Source organism: Silene latifolia, chromosome 10, assembly GCF_048544455.1.
Source record: "Silene latifolia isolate original U9 population chromosome 10, ASM4854445v1, whole genome shotgun sequence".
Classification (NCBI taxonomy): Eukaryota; Viridiplantae; Streptophyta; class Magnoliopsida; order Caryophyllales; family Caryophyllaceae; genus Silene; species Silene latifolia.
The window spans coordinates 95,287,804-95,305,816 of NC_133535.1; the positions used below are offsets into that span (position 1 = coordinate 95,287,804).

At 40.8% G+C, this 18,013-nt stretch overlaps 1 protein-coding gene and 1 non-coding gene across 2 annotated transcripts; one reads left to right on the forward strand and one right to left on the reverse strand.

Annotated features, from left to right (window-relative positions):
- Nucleotides 1-4,070: 4,070 nt before the first annotated feature.
- LOC141607916 (uncharacterized) lies at nt 4,071-4,736 on the forward strand. Its single transcript, XM_074427266.1, has one exon. It carries the CDS (start codon nt 4,071-4,073, stop codon nt 4,734-4,736), a length of 666 nt encoding a protein of 221 aa, XP_074283367.1.
- Nucleotides 4,737-7,985: 3,249 nt separating this feature from the next.
- On the reverse strand, nt 7,986-8,092 carry LOC141610238 (small nucleolar RNA R71). Its single transcript, XR_012528137.1, has one exon. It is a non-coding gene; the product is annotated as a small nucleolar RNA R71 (small nucleolar RNA).
- Nucleotides 8,093-18,013: the final 9,921 nt, after the last annotated feature.

Here is an 18,013-nt window from a genome sequence, read left to right on the forward strand (position 1 = left end):
TTGATAGTTGTTGTTATCAGTTGTACATTTTCTTTTGTTGAGTTAAATTTGTAATAACCTTAATTGTCCTTTTACTGACGTTATGATATTTACTATTCCTCGGGCAACCGATATGGTAATGCCCTTATCTGCTAGGGAAGATCTTGTTAAGACTCTTTGGTAGATAGGGTGTTACAAAGTAGTATCAGAGCGACGATTTTGGAACCTGTAATCAATGAACCTAATGAACGTAGCGAGTCTAATAAAATGAACCTGGTGTATGTGTGTTGGGAGCCCCTTGAAATTGCTTGATTTTGGGTGAGAAGGCGCCCTCATTCCAAAATCCCGGCCCTAATATGCTTAAGCCAGCTACTTCGAATGGGGATATTGAGTTGGGAATTGTGTGTGCATGCGTGTGTAATATGCCATTGTATGTTATAGTGCTATAAGGGTAATGTTTTGTGTGTATGAATGATAGGACATGTGATGCGTAACTGTTTATATAGTCATATATGCGTAAGTGTGTGGATGGACGGTAAGATGTGTTGGAAGTATACATGAGATTATATGGTGACATGTAAGTGATAATTGATTTGCATGTTGGTAATGTCTGATAAAAAGGGCATGAATATGATGTATGATAGAATTTGCTATGCATATGTATGAATAGAATATCGTTATTGTTCTATACAGTTATGTGAGTTAAGGTACGAAGTGACCAAACTGAATCGTATGTTTGATGTGACCAATATTTGAGCATATTTAGCCCTCGAATTAGCCTCGTTCCTATGCTTTTTAGTGCATAATTGGGTCATTTACTATCTTTAGTCTTTCGTTTTGCATATTCTTTGAGGTTTTGTTTCCTTGGTAGGAGAGGAGTGCAAACCTTGCATTTTCATGGCAAAATGGAGCTAAATTGACCGAATCTAATGACCAAGCATCAAAGTGAAGACAAGACTAGAAGGCCTATGTAAATAATGAAGTAAATGGGCAATGATAAGAAGATCCTTGCATCCCCAACAAAATCCTTGAGGATTGTTGGAAGAAGAAAAGAAGAAAAGAAGAAGAAGCCTTGCTGAGCTACTATCTGGGCGTCTTGGCCACGGGACGAGCGTCCTGGCTGGCTACAATCCGAGCGTCCCGTAGCCAGTCCGCTCGTCCTAGTCCTCTACAATCCGAGCGTCTCATGCCTCAGGCCGCTCGGATTCCTTCCCAGTGCAAGCCTTCTCCTCCTCAGTCCACTCGGGATGCGCATATTCCTTGAAGACTTGCGAAACGGAGATGAGCATCTCCTTCGAGAGGAGCACTTCCTCAACTTTTCTTAAGGGTCTTAATCGTCATTTAAGCCCTTAGTAACCCTAATTTATGTACCTAATCCTTAGTATAAATACCCCCTTGTATTAATTAGATTATCATGTTCTTCTTATGCAATCTTAATCTCATTTTAATCTTGTAATCAACTTTTAATTAAGCATTAATACAAATCTCATTTTCTTAATTTCTCTATTGTTCATCATTTATTTTGGGTAATTGAAGATTATTTGGGTATTATTGGGAGATTGACAACCTTCCATCAATCATCAAGTACTTCTATTATTCTTTGCTTATTATTTTGGAATCATCATTAGGTATAATTCTCTTAACCCTTGTTTTAATTATTGTTAATAATTTACATTCATTCATCATGTTTTGCCTTGTTAATATGATTGACAACCTTGTTAGCATGATAAACTTGATAATGAGTGAGTAGTCTCTTAGCTAGGGTTAATGGGGAATTAGGGAAAACCAACATGGGGGATGATTCATGCTTAATCTAATATGTTCACATAATTTATTTGCTTGCTTGTTGTGATCTCAACTTATGCACATGTTATGTTTGATGAAATGCGAGCCTATGAATCCTTGCATTTTTTACCCATCATTTACTTTTTAAATGAGACTTGTAAGATATAAACCCACTCCAATCTCATTAGACCATGCATGTAGTAGAGTAGGGAGGATTAAGTCGACTTGTAGGTGTTGTACAATCTAATCGATTCGACTCCGGGACCCAAACCTTCCTAGGATTGTAAGATATAAACCAACTCGATCCTATCACAACAATAATTGCTTGCTTATAATTTCAGAATATGTTTGTATGATCAATTCCCATGAATACCCTATGAACCCTTGACACCCTAGTGCTTTTAATCAATTGTTTACATCTCATTTTAATCATCTTGCTTGTTTACTTACATTTTTATTTAGTTTAGTGATCTTCTTATCTCAACCCAAATTGTGACACCCTTAGACACCACTACTTGCAATCGAAAATCCTACATCAATACCCGTCCCTTGGGATCCGACCTTTATTTACCTCTTTACTAATACTAGAGTAGTTTGTGAAGTTATAAATATTGTTTTGGTCTAGGTGCTCCTAACGACAAGTAACCGAAAACGATAGTCTGACCAAAAATGGCGCCGTTGCCGGGGACGGTGTTAACTAGATTTGATTTTCTTTGATTGTTCTTAGTTGTGTCTTTCTTTGCCTTAGGGAAGTAAAACTCCTCAAGGTTTGTTCTAATTATTTTCAAGTTGTTTGATATTTTGCATGTCTAGAAGATCACAAGGTAACTTGTTACCCATTGATCACGAAATTGAAAGAACTTTGACAACCAATAGAAGACTTGCTAGAAATACTTTGAGAGGTATTGGTGAGATTGTGGATATTCAACCAAACAATATTGAGTTCATCAAAACATAAGAAACATTTCATTGGGGGGAGGAATGTAGAGATAGAAAGAGAAAAGGAAAAAAAAAGGAAAAAGAGAGCTTTTCTTACATTCTGACCTAAATTTCAACAATGACGGCGATCAAATCTGCAGCAAAGCAACGAACTTTTTCTTCTACACACAATAAAACTCATCAAAAATCAAACAAAAATAGATTTTCTCCGTTGGATTTCACTGTAGCAGGACCTTCGACTGTGGTTAAGATTTCTTCGAACCCGGTGGACCTCCAACCATTTGATTTGGAGGATCTTATCACAGATGAAGAAGCTGAAGAATGGATCTTGCAAAATCGAGGCAAGTACAAGCAGACACTTGACACAATTGCAGAAGAACCAGAAGGTATGTTACAATTCACTAAGGAAGAGGTTAAGGTTGAAATGGATTTTTGGAAACACTCTGTAGTCTGTTTCATACTGGGTGCAAACCCTCCATGGGACGTGTGGAGGATTTTATACACCATTTGTGGGCAGATTATGGTGTTGAGAGGGTCTCCTTTCTTCCTAGTGGAATCTTCTTGGTTAGATTTAAGAGTGCAAAGGGGAAAGAAACCGTATTGAAACAGGGTCACTATCTTTTCGAAAATAAGCCATTGATTTTGAAACCCTGGTCTCCTGATGAAACCCTCACTAAGAATGATGTTGATGTGGTGCCAGTCTGGGTTAAACTACACAAACTTCCACTGAAATTTTGGGGTAAATGTATCCCTAAGATTGCAGGTTTATTAGGGGATTTTGTCAGGAGTGATGAACCTACAGTGGACAGAACTCGCTTAGCCTTTGCCAGGGTATTGGTTGATGTACCCTTTGGCAAATCAGCACCTAAGGATGTCCAATTTTTGGATGAAGAAGGGCAACTGGTGATTGTTCCGGTTGAGTATGAGTGGCAGCCTGTACTGTGTAAGGATTGTGGTGGAATTGGGCATGACATGCTCGCCTGCAGGAAAGCGAAGAAACAACAACCTGTGAAGAAGGTGGCTCAGAAATGGGTGCCTAAGGCACAGAGTAAAGGGCCTGTCCCCAAACCACCTTCTCCAAAACCTGTGTTCAAACCCAGGACTCCCTCTCCTACCCCAACCCCAGTTACTACACCAGTTGGACAACCAAGCAAGCCACAAGTCACAGGGTATAAGCATGGATCTACGCAGGTGGCTACACCAGCAAGAGCAGTAATCAGACTGAGTAGGCAAGAGTTACTTGACAAGGGGAGTACCTTGACCAAATTTGGTAATTATTCATTCCTTGAAGCATTGAATAATACTACCCCTAAAGTTGGAGTTGGCACAAGAACAGTTGTATTACCCCCTGAGGGGGGTGGTACACAATGACGGGCTTTTGGAACATTAGGGGGTTAAACAATCCAAACAAACAGAAGCATATAAAATGGTTCCTGCATCACCATAACATTGGGTTGTTTGGCCTCCTTGAGACGAAGGTCAAACCTTCGTCTCTAAATAGCATTAGACAGAATATTTGTGAAGGATGGTGTATCTCAACTAATTCTCAATGGCATAAGGGAGGAAGGGTTTGGTTATTATGGAAGCCACACATGTTTCACATTCATTTCCTTGAGTACAATGCGCAATTTATTCATGTTCTTGTGGATGAGATTGGCTCTGGGCAGTCCTTTCATATGACTATGGTTTATGCTTTTAATGGTGTCCAAGAGAGGAAAAGTTTATGGATGAAATTAAAACACTTTAGCACTCAAGTTAATGGTCCATGGTTGATATGTGGAGACTTTAACACTGTTATTAAACCTTGTGAAAGATTAGGAGGACAGTCTACTGAGGAAGAGATGAATGATTTTCAGGACTGTCTGGATCACTGTAGTGTTGTGGACATGCCTGCTACTGGGTCTCATTTTACGTGGAATAATAAGCATGATGCTAGTAGTAGGGTGTACAGCAGGTTAGATAGAGCCTTGGTGAACAGTGAATGGATTGTTCAGAAGCCAGATTACTTTGCTCACTTTCACCTTGAAGGGTAATTTGACCACACTCCCTGTATCATTCAATATCCTAATAGCTCTAGGAACATAAAATCCTCCTTTAAATATTTCAACATGTGGAGTGGGACTTCTCTTTTCATTCCTTGTGTTCAGGCTGTATGGGAATGTCAGGTGTTTGGTACACCTATGTTTAAGCTGGTCAGTAAGCTTAAGCAATTGAAACAGCCTCTTAAAGACTTAAACAAAGCTTTATTTGATGATGTTGAAAACAATGCACTTAGAGCTTGGAAGGTGCTGGAGTACACTCAGGAGCTGCTGAGGGCTGATCCTGCCAACAGTGACCTGATAGCTTCTGAGGTTGCTGCACTTAAAGAGTATCAGGATTTGCAAAAAGCAGCTGATAGTTTCCTGCTACAAAACTCTAAAGCCATTTGGTTAAAGGAAGGAGATACTAATTCTAAAGTTTTTCACAGCTATATTAAAGGCAGGAAAGCAAAAAATAAAGTGTTGAGAATTACTAATGATCATGGACAGTGGATTAATGATGCTGATCAGATTCAAGCTTCTTTTCTGGACTTCTACCAGACTCTGCTGGTACAAACATCAGTGCAGCCTGTTAATATTCAGGTTGTACAAAGAGGTCCCATCTGCAATACTGATCACTGGACTGTTTTGCTTGCTCTAGTAACTTCTCTTGAAATTAAGGAGGCTCTTTTTTCAATACCTGCTCATAAAGCCCCTGGCCCTGATGGGTACTCTAGTGCATTCTTTAAGGATGCCTGTCATGTGGTTGGGGATGACATCTGTACTGCAATTAAAGACTTCTTTACTCATGGGAAATTGTTGAAGCAGCTTAATCATACTCTTGTTACTCTCATCCCTAAGGTTGAGATGCCTGAGAATGTTACCCAGTTCAGGCCCATTTCTTGTTGTAACGTGGTGTACAAGGTGATAGCCAAGCTTCTTTGCACCAGACTGGCTGCCATTCTTCCTAACATAATCAGTCCTAATCAGGGGGGCTTTATTAAAGGGAGGAATATTATTGAAAATATTTTGGTGTGTCAGGATGTTATCAGACTGTATAAAAGGACTGCTGTATCTCCTAGATGTATGATCAAGGTGGATTTAAGGAAAGCTTATGACTCTGTTGACTGGGGATTTCTTAAACAGATGATGCTAGCTCTCAATTTCCCTCCTCAGTTTCTCAACTTAATTATGGAGTGCTTTACCAGTGCTTCTTATTCTTTAGTTCTCAATGGTGAACAATTTGGGCACTTTCCAGGCAAGAAAGGATTGAGACAGGGAGATCCTTTATCTCCTCTTTTATTCACCATAGCCATGGAATACCTTACAAGGATTTTACATTTTACAACTGATGTGCTTGATTTCAAGTTTCACTCCTTGTGTGGTAAGCTGAGACTACAACACCTTATGTTTGCTGACGACTTGCTAATGTTTTCTAAGGGTGACCTTAGCTCTGTAAGGGTCCTTCTTAGATCTTTTGTCACTTTTTCTGCTGCCTCTGGACTTTATATGAATCAGCAAAAGTCCAACATTTATTTTAATGGGGTCCATCAACATACAAAGGCTCGATTCTTAGCATTTCGGATGTCGGAAGGCCAACTTCCTTTTAAATATTTGGGTGTTCCCATTCTTTGCGGGAAGCTTGGTAAAAGGGAATGTCAGGCTCTTGTGGAAAAAATTGTAGAAAAAATTAGAGCTGTTGGTGCAAGGAAATGCTCTTATGCAGGGAGGCTAGTTATAGTCCAGTCTGTGTTGACTTCTTTATACACTTATTGGGCTAATATTTTTCTAATCCCTAAAGGTGTTTTGAGGAAAATTGATAGCATTTGCAGAAATTACATGTGGGATGGCACAAGCAACTATGTTAGATCACCTCTAGTCAGTTGGGAGCAGGTGTGTGTGCCAAAATTAGAAGGAGGCCTGGGTATTAGATACAGCTTAACCTGGAACAAGGCTACTATAGGCAAACTGGTGTGGTGGATTTACAGCAAGCCAGACAGTTTATGGGTGAAATGGGTTCACCAATTGTACTTAAGAGGTGAGCCTTGGGGATCTTATAAGCCTAAAACCCATTTGAGTGGGAATTGGAGGGCTATATGTAAGGTTAAGGACATTTTTCATTCTGGTTACTCTCAAGGTTGCTGGCTTGCTACTCAAACTGGTTACACTGTTAACTCTGGTTACGAATGGCTTCGACATAAAGAACAGAAAGTGGGGTGGGCTAAGTTAGTGTGGAACTCCTGGAGCTTGCCTAAACATAGTTTCTTAGCTTGGCTCATTTTGAGAAATGCTCTCACTGTTAGGGAGAAACTGTTCAGACATGGAATTACTACAATGACTGAGTGCTGCATATGTCATGATGCAGAGGAAACTGTTACCCATTTGTTTCAGCGGTGTGAATATGCTAAGTTGATTATTGCAGGGGTGTGTCTCAGAATGAACATTCCTGTTCCTACTGGCAACGGAATCATATGGATTGGACGAAGGAAGTGGACTCAGATTAAGAAGAGTGTAAGCATTGGAGGAATACTGGCAGCTTATCATGCTATCTGGTATCAACGGAATCAGGCAAGACTTGAAGGTGCATTACAAACCTGCGCGATTGTAGTGTCTCAAATTCTAAAACAAGTGAAGTGCAGGATTAGTAATAGGCACGAGTTGATTAGTGGTAGTAAGGATGTGGACTGGATTAAATGTATTATGGAATCCAGTCATTGAAAGAAATTGGTTCCATTCTAATGTATTATCTATAGGTTGTAATAGTTCTTGAGCTTAATGAAATTACTTACCTTCTACCAAAAAAAAAAAAAAAAAAATATTGAGTTCATCAACCCTTTTGCAAGAGAAGGAGAGGAGAACCCAACACAAAACCCACCACAAAATCAACCCACAATGCCTAAATTTTCATCACATTCCGTACCAACCAAGGAGAACCTACCCAATGGTACTCCCACACCACAACATTTGACCGGTAATTTCATTGCAAAATCCGCATTTATCCAATTAGTCGAAAGAAGCCAATTTGGGGGCATGCCTAGTGAAGACCCTCATTCTCATATGGAGACTTTTTGTGACTATTGTGATGCGATTTCTCAAACCAGAGTGACTCAAGACCAAATTCGATGGGTCTTATTTCCTTTTTCTTTGATTGGTACCGCGAAACAATGGTTAAAGAGCCTTGATAAGGCTACTCTTAGTATTGACTCTTGGAAGAAATTGGCTCTTGCTTTCTACAAAAAATTATACCCTCCGGAAAAGACTAACATGCTAAGAGCCCAAATCACGGGGTTTAAACAAAGGGACGAAGAATCTTTGTATGAAGCTTGGGAGCGATTCAAAGGAACTTGTCGCTCATGTCCTCATCATGGACTTAGCGAGTGGTTCTTGGTACAACAATTTTGGAATGGTCTTTATGAAGACTCCCGAAACATTCTCCACATGGGATCAAATGGTATGTTCACCGAAGTTGACGATAATCAAACATGGAACAAGATTGAGGAAATGGCGGTCCATAACTCACAATATAGTAGACCTCGAAAGGCTACTAGAGGAGGAAAGCATGAAGTGGACTCTATTACTCAATTGGGTGCTCAACTTAGTGCTCATGTTGATACCATTAATTTGAAGTTTGAGAAGGCTATGGCGAAACTTGAAGAAGCCTCCAAATCACCTAAACAACATGTTAATGCCATGGTGGCATCTTCATCAATCCCAAGTGGAATATGTGAGAATTGTGGAACTTTGGGACATGACCAAAGTGAATGTAGGGGAACAAGTGAGCAAGTGAATGCTTTTCAAGCATACAAGAGTGGTACCCCTTATTCCAACGACTACAATGAAAACATCAAATTCCATCCAAATCTCTCATACAAAAGCCAAAATGCTCAAAACCCTCAACCAACATACACCCCACCTCCAATGAGAAACCAAAATCAAAGATCCTTTTACAACCAAAACCAAGGTTACCAAAATCAAACTCCATACACTCAATCAAATGACCAAGGTTTTGATGTTCAAAAAGCGGTCCTCCAAATGCAAAAGAACCAACAAGAGTTTTTCACTCAAATGCAAAAGGATAGCCAAGCAAAACACATCACCATTAACAACATACTAGCTCACACAAAGATGTTGGAGACCCAAATGTCTCAATTAGCATCTTCAAGTTCACAAAGACAAAAGGGCAATTACCACCTCAAGGTAATCCCCCAAGACAAGAATCGGTGAGTGCCATCCATTTGAGGAGTGGTACAAGGTATGAAGGGCCGAAGAGGCCCGTTGATGAAGTTGTTGTGAATGCTAGTGACAAGGAAAGAGTTGTTGAAAACTCTAAAAAAGAAGAACCCACCATTAAAGAAGTTTCAAAGAAGTATGAAGAGAAGGCCAAAGAAAAGGAGCCTATTGTGATTAGACTTCCATTCCCGAGTCGTCAAGCTAAGCCTAAGTTTGATGACCAACTTGGAAAATTCATGGAGATTGTGAAGAATTTGGAAGTCTCAATTCCATTTACGGAATTAATCAATCATGTTCCGGCCTATGCAAAGTATATGAAAGATATCCTTGCAAAGAAGAAATCAATCCGGAAGCTTAAGACTATTGCTTTCACTAAAGTAAGTAGTGCCATCCTTCAAGGAAGTTCACCTCCAAAGCTCAAGGATTCGGGAAGTTTCTCCATTCCATGCACTATTGGTGACACTACAATCAACAAAGCTTTATGTGACCTTGGGGCAAGTGTTAGTGTCATGCCATATTCGGTAAGCAAGAGGCTAGGAATGGGAGAACTCAAATGCACCAACATCACGTTTCAAATGGCAGATAGATCAACAAAGACACCTTTAGGGGTATGGGAAGATATTCCCGTAAGAATTGGCAAATTCTTCATCCCGGTGGATTTTGTTATTGTTGACATGGAAGAAGACTCCAACATTCCTATTATCTTAGGAAGACCTTACTTGCACACCGCGGGAGCGGTGATCGATGTAAAACATGGAGAGCTCACCCTTGAAGTGGGAGATGAAACCATCACTTTCAATCTTGACAAGACTATGAGAGCTCCACGATTACATGAGCCATGTTTTATGGTTGATCACTATAGCCGAAGGATGATAGGAAGAAGTTGGCATTTCAATGGAAGAAGAAAGTGGATGATGCTCCATCAAAAGAGCAAGGAAATTGCAACAATGAGAGTTTGAAAAGCTCACCCATGACAAGTGAAGAAGAAGGCCTCATTGGCAAGAAAAGAAATAAGGGGAGTTATCTTCATCAACTCAAGACATTTTTAGTGATCAAGTGGACGAAGTATGCGGTCTTTGGGATGATGAGTTTGAAGGGATATTCAATCCCTATATCGGTAATGATATGGCCCAAGACCATCATGGAGAACAACAAGTGCAAAGGTCTATTGAAGATCTTTATCATGACAATGAACAAGCTTTCGACTACTTCTTCAAGGTGTTGAGTAACATCAACAACACCTTGAACATGCCCCCTTGACATCTCATTATTGGATGAGAGTTTGGTGGAGTCCTCCCTAAACCACCATTTGTAAATATTCTAACTCCCTAACTTGCATTTTAATTATCGTATTGGATTTTTGTCATTTTTGGATTTGCATTTCTATGCCTTGATCAACATTTTCATCATTTTGAGAGAAGTGAGGGAGGGACTTATGAGTTTATTGATGTGTAGTGTTTTGCCTTAGTATGGGGATAGCAATTGCCTAGGCTATCCATGCCTTTGTAGTGCCTCCACAATGAAGAACACAAGAATTGAAGAATTAAATGACACGGGTTACGAAGCACCCATGGATGGACCTGAATCCGTGTGGAAGAGGCAGAATCCGAGCGGCCCAAGGCGAATCCGCTCGTCTTGAAATGAACCCGAGCGTCCAGTGCACAAGACGCTCGTCTTGTGAAGCTGCAGAATTATTTTTTGGATCTGACTGTGAATCCGAGCGTCCCAGCAAGGAATCCGCTCGTCTCAGCCAGGACGGTCGTCCTAGAGGAAAAGACGCTCGTCTTTACACTGCCAATTTCTGGGATTTCTCCCTGGAAAGGAATCCGAGCGTCTCAAGCAGAAGACGCTCGTCCTAGCTCAAGAATCCGCTCGTCTTACCTTCCAGACGCTCGTCCCCAGGCGTTTTTCCTGAACCCAGAAACTGAAGAATCCGAGCGTCCCGAGGCTAAATCCGCTCGTCTCCCTCTGCTTTTCAAAATCTAACGGGTCTTTGAACCCCTCCTTCCCAATTCATTTTCATTATTTCAAACACAAACACTACCCAAAACCCCAAAACCCTCATCCTCTCCATCAACAAAAATCAAATTTCTCAACCAAAATCAACCTAATCAAATCCAAACTTCCTCAAAACAAAAATTAATCACTCCTTTAGCAACAACAAGTGATTAAAACACCAAAATCCTCAAGTTTTGAGTCGATTTTTGGGATACAAGGCAACATTCATCTATCCTAAATCGATTTGGGTATTACTAGAAATTGAAGATTTCAAGCATTCTTTGGTGTTACTAAGCAAAGGAGTATGGCAAGAACTAAAGGAGGAAGCAAGGCACCCCAAAAGAAGAACCTTTCTAAGAGACAACAAGCTCTTCAAGACAAACAAGCATCAAAGGCATTGGTAGTTCATAATGCAAGGTTGGAGATTCAAGAAAAAAATCCTCCTATGGAAGCTACTATTTCTACTACTCCGGTCATTGAATAATTAGCCGATTATCCGGAGGTAATTTTCACTTCCTGTAGATACCCAGTATCTGCACCTTCCAAAAACCACCCGTTGATGATCGGACTGTAACGTGTTTTTGATATACGTGCGTGGATTGGCCATACATAAGATGGTTTAATGCACTACTCGAATATGAAAAATGATTTCAAGAGTTTTCTAACTTCATTTGCATTAAAATAACACTATTTAGAGTTAAAACCGTCTTCGGACCCAAAACCGACTCAGAAACCCGCAACTCGAGTCAACCTGAGTCAATCCGAGTCAACCCAAATCCCGAATGTCAAAAATAATGCCATGAATGCCTTTATCATGTCATTTCCATTAAAATGACCCTAATGAGAGTCAAAACCGTCTTCGGACCCAAAACCGACTCAGAAACCCGCAACTCGAGTCAACCTGAGTCAACCCAAATCCCAAATATCAAAAATAATGCCATGAATGTCTTTATCATGTCATTTCCATTAAAATGACCCTAATTAGAGTCAAAACCGACACCGGGCCAAAAACCGACTCGAAATTCAAATCCCGACTCACACGGGTCAAACTCGAGTCAAGGACACAAAATACCTACCCCAAATATCACCCAAGAGGAAGCTTACACGGCTAAGCAAACCTCAAAGACCACAAATCACAACCAACAAAACATTGGTTAGAACAAATGCAAAATCCAAATTTCTGAAAGGGACAATACACCCCCTTCAGTCACGAGGTAGCTCGCGCCTCTTTAGGCATACCCTTGGCCAGCAAGCAAATTTAACCGACTTGCTACCACCCCCATTTCTCTATAAATACCAACCTTCACACCCTATAATTCTCACACGAGAGTCCGCCACCTTACATCTCCCTTAAACTTCTATACTCGACTTTCTAAGTCACAAAATCGACACGTGTTTACGACCTACCGATCGTAAACACAAGCCTTACACATTTTGTTTGGTACCGTCGCCGTGCATTCGACCGACCCATTTGACCAACTCAATTCATCAATCAACATGTTTTAATTAATATATTTTCAACTCATTTTCAAAACAAAATCCTTTTTTAAGGCACTCTTTTAAACTTCTTTGATCGTGAGTAGTCGCTACGAGAAAACCGTCTCTAAAGTCGTCTACGTCGCAAACATCAATACACGTAAGTTTGAGGGTGTAAACAACTCATTTATTTCATGTCTTTACTGTTTTTATGAGTTTTTGAGCATGAACAATGCATAACACAATTCAAATATAGGTTAGACGAGCCAAAACCGAGTTTTGGCCCGAGACAGAAGCCCTTTGCTATGCAAAGAGGCTCGCGCCTCTTGTGGGTTCTCGGGTCAGACTCAAACGTGTTTGTTCTCGTCTTTCCTCTTTATTTCATTTCTTATATGTGATCGGTTTTTACCATTTCAAATGTTTCAAATCATTTTTATGACAAACTTTTTAACCATAAATCATAATCACCCTTGGTTCCTAATACCATGACGGTTTAATCCGTGTCTCGGTGATATTAATTGGTTAATTACATTTTAAAGGAAATTCGTTTCTTTTATTTACCATTCTAATTCATTTTTATGATAAATATTTTGACCATTAGAAAAATCATCCTTGGTTCCTTATACCATGACGGTTTATTCCGTGATTCGATGATTTTATGGTTAATTACATTTTAATGGGTATTTTAACACCCTTTTATTTTATTTACCATTTTTCTCATTTGTTTACATTTGTAAATATATTAGTCATAATTCATAATCATCCTTGGTTATTTATACCATGTCGGTTTAATCCGAGTACGATGATTAACTTGACTAATTATAAAGAAATGAACTTAACATAATTAGTTCAAATCAAACATTTTACATTTTTGTTTGTAAACTATGCTTTTCAAACTTGCAAATCCGACAACGAACATTACTAATATAATAGTAATTATTCCGAGTCATGCAAACCATACTTGCAAATCATTAATCACAAAAAACGGTTTTAAACAACCTTTCAAACAACCAGGAGACGCTCCTTGGGTCGGCTCATGGCTCGCGCCCCAAGGCAACTCCTGTTTTCATATTTTAAGACCTGGGCAGAGCCCTTTATCTCGCCAATAGGCTCGCACCTTAACAGGGCTGCCTGGCACTATTCTGTCCCGTTTTAGCATTTGTCTAGGACGATCCCGATTACGGTTAATCCGAATCATGACGGATCTAATTGACAAGCTTATGTTTTTACACTTTGTCATTTGACACCCTTTTTCAAATACATGGATCGTGTTAAGCATCATGACCCGAATCTGGTAAATGGATGTTTAATTTCAGTTTTCACATGCAAATCAATCTAAATCCAACTTTGACACTAATTTCTTGGTACATACATAAGCAACCGACTTATAAAATATTCACATGTTAGGTTAAGACTTTTGGATGTGCATTCATGCATTTACACCGTTTTATCAACTCTTACACTTAAACAACCACAATCGATCAGTAGAAGCCTCTTTATTTATTTTCCTTCTAAACCTAATTGACGACACTTCTATCGTTCACCCACCTTCAACCTTGAGATTTCCTTTTCACTTTGAGACACCATGGTGATGGATACTTGAGTCGGGTAGCGTTCTTATCATCAGAATGCCAAGTATAGGTAAGTCATCATCATCATACCTAGGTTTGTTTATGGTTAAGGTTGTTAGTAATAGGGTTTTCCCTACTGTTTTGATAGGTGTCTATGGTGGCTGCGTTATCTTCGTACGGTTGTATGCGGTGTTGATGCTGATTGGTAAAGGTAGGTTTTTCTACTCAGTACTGTTCATTGATTGTCTTGTACGGTGTATAGTATTGTTGTTTGTGTGACAGTGATGATGTGTTTGTGTATGGGGTGCATCTCTGGCTGAGTGGAGTCATCCTGGGAATGGCTTCACGTCCTTGTTTCGCCCCATGTGGTTCCCACCACAAGGGGGATGTACACATTAATGGACATGGGTTATTCGCTTGATGGAGATGAGCGGGGCTTAGGTAGGAACGACTGCAGTCCCCCACTGGCGGTGTGGAATATCCGTTGCGATGGATATTCTGGCATGACTTTACCTTCGGGTTAGTCAGATATTGATGGTTGATTGGAGTTGGAGATGACTTTGTATGTTTGTATCTTGTTTTGTCTGTTGTGCTTCTGTGGACATGGCCCACCTGCGTATGCCCAGCCGATCTGTGGACAACGACAGTGGTTTTTTTGAATGCCACGCTCGGCGACGTAAGAATGCTTTCGATCGGATCGTTTTAGATCGGTCGGTTTCATCTCGGCAAGGGTCACGAAACGATTAGAGATGTTCGGAGTCGCCACCAAGCATTTGTGGGATGCTTGGAACCCGTTCGAATCCACTTTATACCTCGGTCAAACGAAGCACAAAGCAGGGTTTGACATAGGTACTAAAGATAAGGAATCGTCCCTCTTTAGCATCCTATCTCTAGAATGGCTCTCGTACGCCCTGGATAAGGTTGTCCACTATTCAAAGTTTCTAAGTAAGAGGTGAAGGTACGTATTGGGAAGCCCTTTATTCAGACACCCAATCCCGCCCACGGTAGCGGCCTCTACTGATCGATCTTGGTTGGTTGAATGCAAAAGGTGATAAAACGGGTAAATGCATGAATGCGCATCCACTAGTTTAAACCTAACATGTGAGCTTTCTAAGGCGGTTGATTTAATCCAAGTATCAAGTATACGATGTCGAGTTGGATTTATTGTTTATTTGCATGCAAGACGGAAATTAAACATCTATTTACCGAATTAGGTTTATGGTGCATAACGTGATCCATTTGTCTTAATAAAGCATTTTGCAAATATGGTGTTTGAATGAGCAAGCTCGTCGTCTGATCCATCCTGTATTTGGGTTAACCGAAGTCGGGATCGTTCTAGATAAGTGCTGGAGGGGGAACAGACCCTACATCAGGCAACCAGATGAGGCGCGAGCCTATTGGCGATGCAAAGGGGTCTCCCCTGGTTTGAAAATAGAAAAGGAGTGGCCTGTTTAGGCGTGATTCAGTCAACGATGTTAGACATGTTCTGACCATTGAAATTTTTTGTCAAATGTTTTGAAGAATGGGTGTTTGAACCCGTTTTGGTTTGAAAAGGCCGTTTAGGCCGCTTTTGTGTTGATTTGAAGAGCGAGACTTGAATAATCGTCATTGTTTTGACAATATTCGGTGTCGGGTTCGATTTTGTAAGCTTGACATGAATAGTTTTGAAAAATAATTATGAACTAATTGTTTTAAGTTCATTTGAATATAATTAGTCGATATTCATCATCGTACTCGGGTTAAAATCCGACATGGTATGTGGAACCAAGGATGACTTTGTATTGATGACTAATACATTTGTTTTGAAAATGTAAAGAAATGATGAAAGGCTTTAAAATACCCTTCAAAATGTAAATAAATGAAATAAAAGGTTTTAAATACCTTTTATAATGTAATTAACCAAATATTATCACCGAAACACGGATTAAACCGTCATGGTATTAGGAACCAAGGGTGAAAAATGTTTTATGGTTAAAAACTTGTAAAAATGGTTTGAAAATACTTGAAATGGTAAAAACCGATTACAAATATGAAATGAAAATAAAGGAAATGAAGAGACCAAACACGGTTTGGATTTGAGGGTGAGGCAGGCTGCTTTAGGCGCGAGCCTGTGTGCTACGTAAGTAGCCTCTACCTCAACCAAAAATCTGGTTTTGGCTCATTCTTCCCATGTTTTGGACCATGTTATGCATGATTCAGCATGTTATAGTCATGAAACATATGAAAACATGATAAAAGAAGATTTTTACACCCTCATACTTACATGCTAGGCTTATGGCGAGAAATCGACGTAAGTGTATCAACTTGTTTGGTCGAAAAACTCGGTTTAAACCCATTTTGGTAAGTAAAAAGAGTGTTTTGTTAAGTTTAGTGATGGTGTAGTGGTGGAGATGGTCGGTCAAGTGATTTAATGCACGATGACGGTACCAAACAATGTGTAAGGCTTGTGTTTACGATCGGTAGGTCGTAAACACGTGTCGGATTGTGACTTAGGAAGTCGAGTCTAGAATTTTAAGGGAGAAAAGAGGGGGCGGACACTCGCGTAACTCTCAAATGGTGGCATTTGAGGGGTATTTATAGGAGATTGAGTGGTTGTGTGAGTTTTGAGCGACGTGGCCACCTGGGCTGCTCAAAGAGGCGCGAGCCATGTCGCACGTCTTCGAGGTGTCTTGTCACTATCACAGGAATGCAATCATGATTTGTTCTATCCTAGGATTTGGATGAACATGTTTGGTACTTGAGTATGTAAGATTCCGGGAAATCTTAACATAGAAGCATTTGAATGGTTTGTTTTTTGTGTTTGACTCGGTTTGACTCGTTGTTGGAGTCGGGATTTGAATTTTGAATTGGTTTTTGGTCCGGTGTCGGTTTTGACTCTAGTTAGTGTCATTGTGACCCCGTCGTCATGCATTAAATACTCCAGGTACTTTTGAAAAGTTTTGAAATGTTTTATTTTCGAAATCGTTTTAAGTTTTCCGACGTAAAGTTGTACACAAACTGTCGATCAAACGCTACGATTCCTAAGCATGTTAAAGTCCGATAATCATCGGTTGTTTGTTGGACACTCAACAGATACTGGGTATCTATAGAGCCCCCACTTTGACTGAGGCGTGGACAGGGCGAAAGTCAAAGTAGAGCCCCTAGGTCAATCGAAGATTACAACCCGGAGACCCAAGCGACGTCGAGGCGGCTCGAAAGGATTCGGGCCAAGGACCTGCCGTCGGGAAGGGCGACGCCAAGGCGACTCGAGGGTACGAGCCAAGGACCTGTCGTCGGGAACAGTTTAGAGTCTGTCGACTGTCCGTGCGGGTCGTTTAAAGTCCGTTAGACTACGTACAAAGGCTCGCCAGCCATAAGAAAGAGTCATACCTGAGGCATCTTCGGGATATATCCTTGAGTCGTATCTTGTTTGCGTACAAAGGCTCGCCAACTGTGTGGAGGAGTCGTACCCGAGGCATCTTCGGGATACGTCCTTAGTTTGTATCATTGTTTGCGGACAAAGGCTTGCCAGCTGCATTGAATGTGCGTTTGTAAGGCCCGCCAGCCATGCTGCGGATATGAAGGGGCTCGCCAGCCGCTGGGCGTATATGAAGGGGGCTTGCCATCCGCGGTGCGTTGTAAGGCTCGCCAGCCATGATGCGTTGTAAGGCTTGCCAGCCATGATGTGTGTAAGGCTCGCTAGCCACGTGCGATTGTAAGGCCCGCCGGCCATGATGCGTTGTAAGGCTTGCCAGCCATGATGCGTTTTAAGGCTCGCCAGCCATGTGCGATTATAAGATCCCCCGGCCATGATGTGTTGTAAGGCTCGCCAGCCATGATGCGTTGTAAGGTTCGCCAGCCATGTGCGATTGTAAGGCCCGCCGTCCATGACGCGTTATAAGGCTCGCCAGCCCTGATGCATTGTAAGGCTCACCAGCCATGTGCGATTGTAAGGCCCGCCGGCCATGATGCGTTGTAAGGCTCGCCAGCCATGTGCGATTGTAAGACCCGCCAGCCATATGCGATTGTAAGTCCCGC

Bases quoted from the DNA above. Each gene is read 5' to 3' on its own strand.
- LOC141607916 (XM_074427266.1), top strand. From the start codon at position 4,071: ATGACGGGCTTTTGGAACATTAGGGGGTTAAACAATCCAAACAAACAG.